The sequence below is a fragment of the Petaurus breviceps genome, unplaced genomic scaffold (assembly GCF_028583685.1).
Source record: "Petaurus breviceps papuanus isolate PSGF00001 unplaced genomic scaffold, PetGlider_PUasm1.0 140, whole genome shotgun sequence".
Classification (NCBI taxonomy): domain Eukaryota; kingdom Metazoa; phylum Chordata; class Mammalia; order Diprotodontia; family Petauridae; genus Petaurus; species Petaurus breviceps.
Window position 1 is genome coordinate 47,771,767 of NW_027185698.1, and position 9,763 is coordinate 47,781,529.

General features: G+C 40.3%; 1 protein-coding gene across 1 annotated transcript in view; it reads left to right on the forward strand.

Annotated features, from left to right (window-relative positions):
• The window catches only part of DGKQ (diacylglycerol kinase theta), a 103,226-nt gene that overhangs the window by 64,468 nt on the left and 28,995 nt on the right, over positions 1-9,763 (forward strand). Inside the window, exons 13-15 of the mRNA XM_069071692.1 lie at positions 1,756-1,906; positions 4,066-4,104; positions 7,448-7,563. Coding sequence (XP_068927793.1) covers positions 1,756-1,906; positions 4,066-4,104; positions 7,448-7,563 — 306 coding nt within the window. The remainder of the gene's footprint in view (positions 1-1,755; positions 1,907-4,065; positions 4,105-7,447; positions 7,564-9,763) is intronic.

Below are 9,763 nucleotides of genomic sequence, written 5' to 3' on the forward strand. Positions count from 1 at the left end.
GGATGGTATAATACAGAAAGCTCTGGTCTAGTCATCAGGAGACCTGGTTTGGGTCCTGGTTGTTAACCTTAGCTCACTGTGTGACCTTAGGCAATTGAATTTGCTTCGCTGAGCCTTCCTTCCCTTAACAGGAATGATCAGATTATGCCCTAGGATGCACTCTAACCCTGAGATCCCATGAGTCCGTGGTTCTCTGATCTCTTCTGGGCTGTTCAGAATGCCTCTGATATACCAGACAGTGGGAAGCATTATGTATGGTTCATAGAACATCAGATCTGGGCCCATCAGAGATGGAGGAAACTTCACAGGGCATCTGGTTTAGCTGCTAAATAAATCATTAATCCTTTCCATAAATGCTAATCTAGACAGTGCTTGAAGCCCTCCACTGATGAGAAGCTCACTACCTACTAGGGGGGCCCATTCTGATTATTATCTCCAAACTCCATGATCCTTCAACTCGTCTTAATGTCTTTTGAATCCTTTTAGTTCAGCTTTTTAGGTTTTTAAGAAGGTCTCATTGTGGGGAATTTTTTCCTCATGTAGAGCTTAAATCTATGTCTCTGTGATTGCTACTCAAGGCTTCTATTTTTACCTTTTGGGACCAGAGGGAACATGTCTAATCCCCTTTTCTTTTCTACATGACAGATGTTAGAAGACAGCTGTTATGTTGTTTTTGAGTCTTCTCTACTCCAGGCTAGACAGCCATAGTTTCTTTACCAGATGCTTGAACGGCACATTTTTCTGACTGTCTTCCCTTGGCTGTGCCTCAGTTTGTCAAAAACCTTCCTAAAATGTGCCCAAAACTGTTTACAGCACTGTAGGTGTGGTCTAACCAAGGGAAATACCTGGGCTAGCCTCTTTACCTCTATTAATGCAGCCTAAGATTAAGGGTTTTTGACTGCCATGTCACGCTGTTCACTCCAGTTAAGTTTTAGAGTCTATTAAATCTCTCTCTCTCTCTCTCTCTCTCTCTCTCTCTCTCTCTCTCTCTCACATACACACACACACACACACACAGATTTTTTCTGCACAAGCTATTTTCTAGACAGGCTTCTCCCATCCTGTAATTAGGCAGCTGATTTTTTGAGTCCAAATGTAAGCTTCTCATGTAATGAAAAGAGGCCTGATTTGGGTACAAGAGGATCAAGTCCTTTGACCTCCTTGGGTCCCACTTTCCTCTTCTATAAAATAGAGAGGGACTCAGTGATCCCTCGGAAGCTCTTAGTTCTCAGCTCTTACCCAGGAGTCCACGTTTATGCCTGTGACATTTCTTAGATTTTGCCCATCATTCTGACCGTTCAAGGTATCATTGGATCCAAGATTTTTGGGAACACTCTGTTTCCTCTAGCCATGGCAAGCCTTTTGTCCTCTGGGTTCATCTCCTTTCTCCTCCTCATCTTATGCTCTTTTCAATACGAGTTCCTCTTCTGCCTTCTGCTTGGTTCTCACCTAGAATCCTAGACTGTCAGAGCCAGGAGGGACCTTAGTGATTATTTAGGTCAGGCCTCTCCATATAGGGAGGAGGGCACTGAAACCCAAAGACAGGAAGTGTTTTTCCCAAAGTCACACAACAATGGGTGAGTTAGATTAGAACCCAAATCTCTTGAGTCCTAAGCCAGGCGTTTTCTATTTTCACCAAGTAGCTACCCAGCCGGCTGTCAGATTGACTGCCACCCCAAACTGGTGATTTTCTGTGTTCATGAGAATCCTAGCACTATCCCCTCTGGGTTCACTGCCACTTTTCCTTATTTCCAGACTTCCATCCGTCAAATGAACCAAACAAGATTTTATGTGGTGGAAAACAGCGATGCCACCACACAAGTGAGCCTGTTTGTTGGGGGCCTGCCCCCCCAACTCTCCGAGGAAGAATACACTCATATCCTAAAGGAGGATTTGGCTATCAAAAGTGAGTAAAAAAAGAAATTCCCCCAAACTACCTTTTTCTTAAAGAGGTTGCCTTTGCCTGTTCCTCTGTCATTTTGATTTCCTTTCTATTTATTGACCATATGAGAATTTTCTGAGCAGCTTCTTTTCCCGTTCCCACTTCCCCTCTCTTTCTGAACTTTATTGTCGCCATTTTTAATCTTGCTCTTGAAAAGGAACCAACCCTGAGAAGGTGGAGAAACAGAAGAGCAACATCCCCAGACCCTGCCCTCAGGTGATCCAGGAACATACTCTTCAGGGCTTACTCTCAGGGAGTGTCACAGCCTTGGGGAGACAGAGGAGAAGCCCATCATAATCTAACTCCAGCCTACATTTCCAGCTTCATAAGACATTACTCTCCTATCTTTTACAGTCTAGCCAGACAATCTTTCTTGCTCTTCCTAATACACAACACCATCTCCCATCTCTGTGCTTCCTACTGTTGGTCTTCCCCATTGCTGGAAGGCTGTCCATATTCAGTTCTCCCTGTAGGATCTCTCCCTTCCTTCAAAATTTAGCACTACTCTCTACATGAAGCCCTTCCTGATTGCCCTAACTTCTAGGGCCCCAAGTCGCTGCACTATCTTTCATTACTTTGTATTTATTCTTTATGTATCTATATAAATGTGGGCTCCTCTGGTTGAAGGTAAACTCTTTGAGAACAGTGACTATTACATTTTTAATCTCTGCATTCCCAGTGCCCACCACATAGTGATTAATAACATACTTAGTAAGTACATAATAAATGCTTGTTGATTAATTGATTGCCCTCAGGGGAGCTCAAAGTATTGGGAAGGCAGAAAAGGAGTAGATTAAAGCCCTGTCTTTAGGGAGCCTACAGCCTGAGGGAGACAAGACTGATTGTACATGGAAGAGAGACTGTTACATGATAGTATATAGTCCAGGGGTGGGAAACCTGTGGCCTTGAGGCCACACATGGCCTTTTAGGTCCTTGGATGAGGCCTTTTGACTGAGTCCAATTTTTATAGAACAAATTCTTTTATTAAGGGAATTTGTTCTGTGAAGTTTGGATTCAGTCAAAGGGCTGTACTTGAGGACCTAGAGGGCCACATATGGCCTTGAGGCTGCAGGTTCCCCAGCCTTGGATACCAGCTATTTAAAACTCATTATACTTTAGGTACAAAATGCATGCATCAGACCAAGGGGCTGTTGTCAGTGGTCCAGAAGGGAAGCCTTTGTTGTCTGTCATAGTTAGGGAAGGCTTCCTGTATGAGGTTATTCTTCAGGTGAACCTTGAAGAATTGGAATAACCTTGGCTTATTCTCACCTCTTTTTTTGGGGGGGGCATGTCTAGAAAATAGTTTGTATGGGGAAATGTCTGGGGAGTTTAGTAGATGACAAAACTCAACAGAGTGAACAGTGTGATGTGGCAGCCAAAAAAACTTAATCTTAGGCTGCATTAATAGAGGAAGAGCGACTACAATGAAGAGGGAGAGAGTTCCAACCGTTCACTCCCTGCCTTGGTTAGATAAGCACTTCTTAAACTGTCTTGACCCACAGTTTAAGAAGTGCTGATAGGGGTCTCGAGTGGAAAAAGTTTAAGAAGCCCTGGGTTAGACCACATCTACAGGGTTGGGAATAGTTCTGGGTACCATTTTAGGAAGGTTGTTTAGTATTTTTACCTAGTTTTTTGGTTGTCATTTCATGAATTCAGTCTTGGCACTGTTGTTGAGTGGGTTTGGGCAATACAGCAAATGTTTATTAAGCACTTACTCTAACTATATGTTGGGTGCTTGGAATGCAAAGTTCAGCCTACAGTCCCTACCATCAAGGAGCCTCCAGTCTAGTTAGGGAGATAAGATACCAGCACAAGTTATTGTAATACCTGATATTCCTTAATTTCCTGGATGCCTGGTGATCAAGCCAGACTTCTCTTTTTACATTTGTACAATGAACATGATGAACAAAATGGTTTCAAAGAGCCCTTCTAGCTCTGGAGTTCCCCAATTTGAGCCCATCTCTTCTTGATGGCTCCCATTAGTTAGCTTGCAGATAGAAAATAAGGGGAAGGATTCACCAAAGGCGGGGTTTGAATGTGTAGGATTACAGTCTCGAAGGTTTGGGGAAACCGTATGCATACTGGAAGTTGGAAGAGTTGACTTTTGTTTTCTATTTTTACAGCAAATCTAGTGACAGTAACTCGTGTTTACGCAAATCAAGGTAAGGAGAATATTGTATATACATTACATAGCTTATATTGCTATCTATATCTATTATGTAGCTTATATATCTGTTATATAGCTTCTATCTGTTAGGTCTGTTGCATTGTCGTTGTTTGTCCGTTCTTGAAGAGTTCTAATGACGTCAGGAGGAGGATGTCTTGACTTACAAGTGAATTGGATTTAAGTGAAGCAGAGCTATGCGAAGTCATCAGCCTCACATTGTATATGTTTATATGGTATATCATAAAGAGCCTTGGATTTGGGGGCCAGAATCCCAAGCTAAAATTTAATCTCTTTTGCTTGACAGCGAGGTCACGCTAGAAAGCCCCTCTAACTCTGTGAGTCACAGTATTCTCAGCTGGAAAGTGGGATAGTACTTTGACTCCCTAACTCACAGTGTTGTTGTGAGAGTCAAGTGCGATGATATGTAACTTTGCAAACCAGAAAGTACTCTATAAATGTCAGCTAATATTCTCTAATGTGCGCCCCAGGTGAGATGATGACTTTGCTAATTAAGGTGAGATGTAATGAGTTATTCTTCTCAGCTCCACCTTGAATAATTTATAAATATTTTCTGGCTGGATCTGTCTCCTAGGGAAACAGTATGGACTCAAAGTGACTGGGGAAAATTATTTGGGATATTGAATGTATTCATTTTCAGATTCATATCTGAAATGTTTCTTACAAAATAGGTATAGAAAATGGAGATGGAGATGCGTGGTCCCAAAGGATGTTGTTGCCAGCCCCCGCTTTTTCTGTCTGTTAAATGTTCATGTCTCCTACCCACAATCCCATTGCAATGCAGTAAAGTGGAAAGTAGAAAGAACATAGACTAGAAGTCAAGAGACATAAGTTCCAGCCCCCAGCTCTGTCTGTGACTCTACCTGTGACCTCAGGCAAGTAGCATTGCCATTCTGAGCCTCGTTTCCTTTCTGTGAAGATGGGAATAAGGTTACATCTGGTCCTCTTTACCACAGGGGGATGTTGTGAGGATCAAAGGAGAAAATGGAAAGGATGGAACTCCATAAGTGATAGGTAGTATTATTAAAACAAAGAGGAAGAGACAGAAAATGGCATTGCAGAGGGACAAGCCCCAGAGTTTAAGGGCTTGGTTCTCCTACTTACTAGCTGTATGACCCTGGCCAAGTCACTTCTACTCCCTGGGTCTCAGTTTTCTCATTTGTAAAGGAAGGAAGGATTATTTAAGTGCCTCTAATGGGTTATCCCCACTTCACAGCTGTGAAAACTGAGTCAGATAGTGGTTAAGTTCCTTGCCCAGGGTCACATAGCTAGTAAGGATCTGATAAAATTTTTCAACTCAGGTCTTCCTGACTCCAGGTCTGGTGCCCTGTCTACTGTCATGGACCCATTTAGTAAACCAGTGAAGTCTGTGAAACCATTTGCAGAATAATATTCTAAAATTAATAAAACAAAATACATGGGATTAAAAAGGAAACTAATTATATTGAAATAATAATTATAACAACATATTAAAAAAAAACAAGCCCAGAGACCCCAGGTTAAGAACCCCTAACGTGGATACCCTACAGGAGGTCCCTCCTGGCTCCAGCATTCTGTGATATAGATCTCCTTTGGCTCTGAGAAATGGAAGGGAGCCCCAGAGATCTCTAATGCAATCCCCCCTGTTCAGGCACCCCTTCTGCAATATTTCTGACAAGTGACCATCCAGCTGCTGCTTAAATATCTAATAGTGTGCTCCTGGGGGAGTCCATTTATTCCACTTTGTTTATTAGGAAATTCTTCCTTGTAATTCAGTGTCCCCAAAGCCAGTGAGGTTTTAAGCTTTAATGGCCTAAATATTATTATATATTTTAATTTGTTTCTTTAATTTAAATTTAATTATTTATACATTTTAAACTTCAATAGCTTCTGTATTACATATCAACATTAAATATTATTTTAATATTGAATAGATCTTTAAAACTATTAAATATTTTTATATCCCAAAAGTCTTAGTGTAATTTAAAGTTTTAATAGCTTAAATAGAATTGTATATCAATTAATATATTATTTTTATATTTATTATATTATAGTTAAAATATATTCATTATATATTATCATATTATACTTTTATATTGATGCCAAATATAATAAATATATTTATATTATACAGCATAAATTTAATTAAATATATTAATGTCAAATATAATAAATTTATATTATATAATATAAATTATATTATGACATAATTAATATATTAATGTATTGACATTTTATCATGTTTATAATATTATAATATATTTATATGACAAATATTATAGCATGTAAATATCATACATTATATAATATAATATAAGCCATGAAAGCTTAAAACTGCAGTAAGACTTTGAGCATACCCTGTATTGAGCCTATACCTGTTTTCCTTTAACTTTCCTCCATTACTCCTAGGTTTACCTTCTGGGACAGAGCAGAACAAATCTAATTCCATTTTTAAATGATAGACTGACTTTCAGATACTTTGAGATAGCTCTTATTTAGCTGAAAAGATAGTCTAAGTGACCACAGCAGTAGAGATCAGGACTTATGTTTGCCAAGTTAAGCTATTGGCCATCCAGGTGTGACTGGTTGCTGCTAGAGTCACTAAATTTTGCTTGGAGCAATTCTTAAGTAAAACAAAATGAGATGGGGGGGCTGGGAGAGGGCTGGAAGCAGACAGGAAAATAACTCTCATTCTTGCTTCCCATCCCTTCTCCCCTGCCATGCTTCATCCTCACAAAAAGTCTTTTCTCTTCCCATTTCCTTCCACTGATTGTTACCTAGCATAATATACAGTCTTGTTCTCTAGACTCTGGTCAATTTCTAGTTTGTCAGAGCCCCACCAGTTGTCCTTTTTTTGTACTCCTTTTGGAGAGATGCTTCTCTTATGGAAAATATGATATACTTGTGGGATTGATATAAAAAGCTAATGCTCAGAGAGAATTCATAAGATTGATTTTGAGCTAGTAGGGACTTAGTCCAGGATTGAGGACTTTCACCTGGATCCCTGGAGGGCATATCATATTGATGAAATCATGGACCCATTGACATGTCAATATCATAGAGCACCCAGAGCTCATTTAGCCCATTTCCAAGACAGAGGCTGAGACAGAGGAAGAGACTTATCCAACTTTATCCAGAGTCCCATAGCTGGTAGGTGGTAGAACAGGGTTTTAAACCCAGATTGAAACTGATTCCAGATTCGCTTAAATAGTTGAGTATGTTTTTTTTCCTTCTGTGGCAGGTGCTGGTTGACATCATTTCCCCTAATTGATTTATGGGTTTCTTGCTGATTTTACTTGAGTCATTAGTTAGGCATAAAAAGCAAGTTGTTTTCATTTCAGGGGCTGTTGTACTTGACATCTCCTGTTTTTCGGAAGCAGAGAGAATATATATGCTCATTAAGGATACAGTGGTCCAAGACAAGCAGCTGACTGGAGTTGTGATGCCCGAAGTGATGGTAAGGTACCTGCTCCCTCTAGGCCCAGAGAGTTTGTAACTTCCTCAAGGTGACACAGAGACTAAGCAGCAGAACTGGAATTTGAACCAAGGCCCTCAGACTCCAAAGCCATTGTTTTTTTCTGCTAAAATCCACCACTTCCCTTTTCCCTATGGGAATGGCCAGACATGAGATGGGAAAGGAGGACGTCAGAAAGAGGACAAAAGGGGATGGAAGCTCACCATTTTTAGAAATGATGAACAGGGACCAAAATTCAGAAAGCTAAGTTATTGGTTCATTATAGTCCAAGTTAATTTAATTATAAATTTGAATGAAGTTAATTATAAATTTGAATGAAAGCAAAATGAATGTGAAAAGAACCTTGAAAATTGTGAAGTACCTTACAAATGGGCGGTGGGGTTATTGATGGCAAAATTCTGCGTGGTGATTACCCATATCATGGAAACCACTGGTACCAGGTTCATTTGGGCCAGTTAACATATATTAACTTTTCCCTAGTGCACACTGTGGGGGATGCAGGGATGGGGAAGGCACTGTTGCTTCCTTCTAGAAATCATGGAATGCCATAGTTGGAGAAGGAACCTTAGAGACCATCTAGTCCTAATGCATAGTCTGTTCAAAAACTTACATTGACTCTTGACTGCCTAGAAAATAAAATATAAACTCCTTTGCCTGGCTTTTAAGGCCCTTGACAGTCTGGTGTCATCCTCCTTTACCAGGTTTATTTTATATTTTTCTCCTTCATGAACTCTACATTCTAGCTCACCCAGGCCCCATGCGCCATTTTCCAGCTGTGTGCATTCATCTCCACTCCCTAGAGTGCTGACTTCTTCAGCACTATCTTTCAGAAATCTTCTTTTCTTCCAAGGCTCAGCTCAGGTGCTGTTCCCCTAAGAAATCTTTCCCAATTTCCTGTCTGAAGGTGTTCTCTCCTTGTCTTAGATTTTCCTAAAGCCATTTGTCTGTATCTCTCCATTGTTCCCCATCTTTACAAGCCACCAAGGATTGGGTATGTGTTGTCTCTCCCCACTTGAATGGAAACTCCTTGAGGGCAGGAGCTGAGCCTTTTTTTTTTAATCTTTTTATCTCCTGCACCTAGCACAGTGTCTTGCACATATCAGATGCTCAGTAAATACTTCTTTTAAATCTTCTCTCCTGTTATAGAAGAACAACTGAAGCCTATCAAGGGAAAGTGATACTCTAAAAGCTATGAAGCAAGTTGGGACTGGGATCCAGGTCTGGGGCTCTTTCTAGTATATTGTTTGCATTCCTAGTTATCCTGTCTTCTTTTTGAGACAAGATTATGATACATATGAAAAATTAACTTCTTGTACACAAACATATATATGTATACATACATATATATGTATAGGTATGTGTATGTGCATGCTAAAAAAATATTGGTTAAAAAAGTAGTGGCCGTGGATTAAGATCCATGGACTGGGGTGGTCAGGGAAGGGTTCTTGGAAGAGTTGAGATCTTGTCCTAGGTCTTAAAGGGGAGAAAAAAGAAGGTAACTTCTAGAAGGGAGGAAGAGTATGAGCAAGGGGTCAAGGTATGAATGAATCTACCATGTTAGTGGAATAGGAGGCTGCAGAGACGTAGCAAGAATGTAACTTGGAGTTGAGAGGTCTTCTTGGACCCTTGTTAAGTGTGTAAACAGTGCCTCCTGGATGTTTATCTGTTTTGTAATGAATCAAGCAGTTTGCCCCTTGCTTCATCCTCTGGCCCTGCCTTCATAACCTTGGAAGGGCACCAGCCAACTGTATCTGGGCACCTTAGTAACTGACCGACAGGTGGCGCTTCTGAGCCAATAAAATTGAACTTTCCTTCAGCCTTCTCTCAGAGGGTGGGGGAAAACTGTCTGCATAGATCCACTAGGCTAAGTAGAAATAGATGTTCATTAAATTCACAATAAACAAAATCCAAGAACTAATCCAACAAGAAAAGTGATGGCGTCAGATATCTATAGACTTACATACAAAATAAATAATATGAACTAGAATTCTTACTATAAGGAAGCAAATTTGACATCATGAATATAGGAGGGATTGGCCTTTCCAGTTGGAATCATGTACCTCATTCAAATGTAATAGTATCTGCAAAAGAGGATTTGGGTGGAAGTGGCTAGCACTGCATATTAAGAAAACCTCTGTGTGTGTGTGTGTGTGTGTGTGTGTGTGTGTGTGTGTGTGTGTGT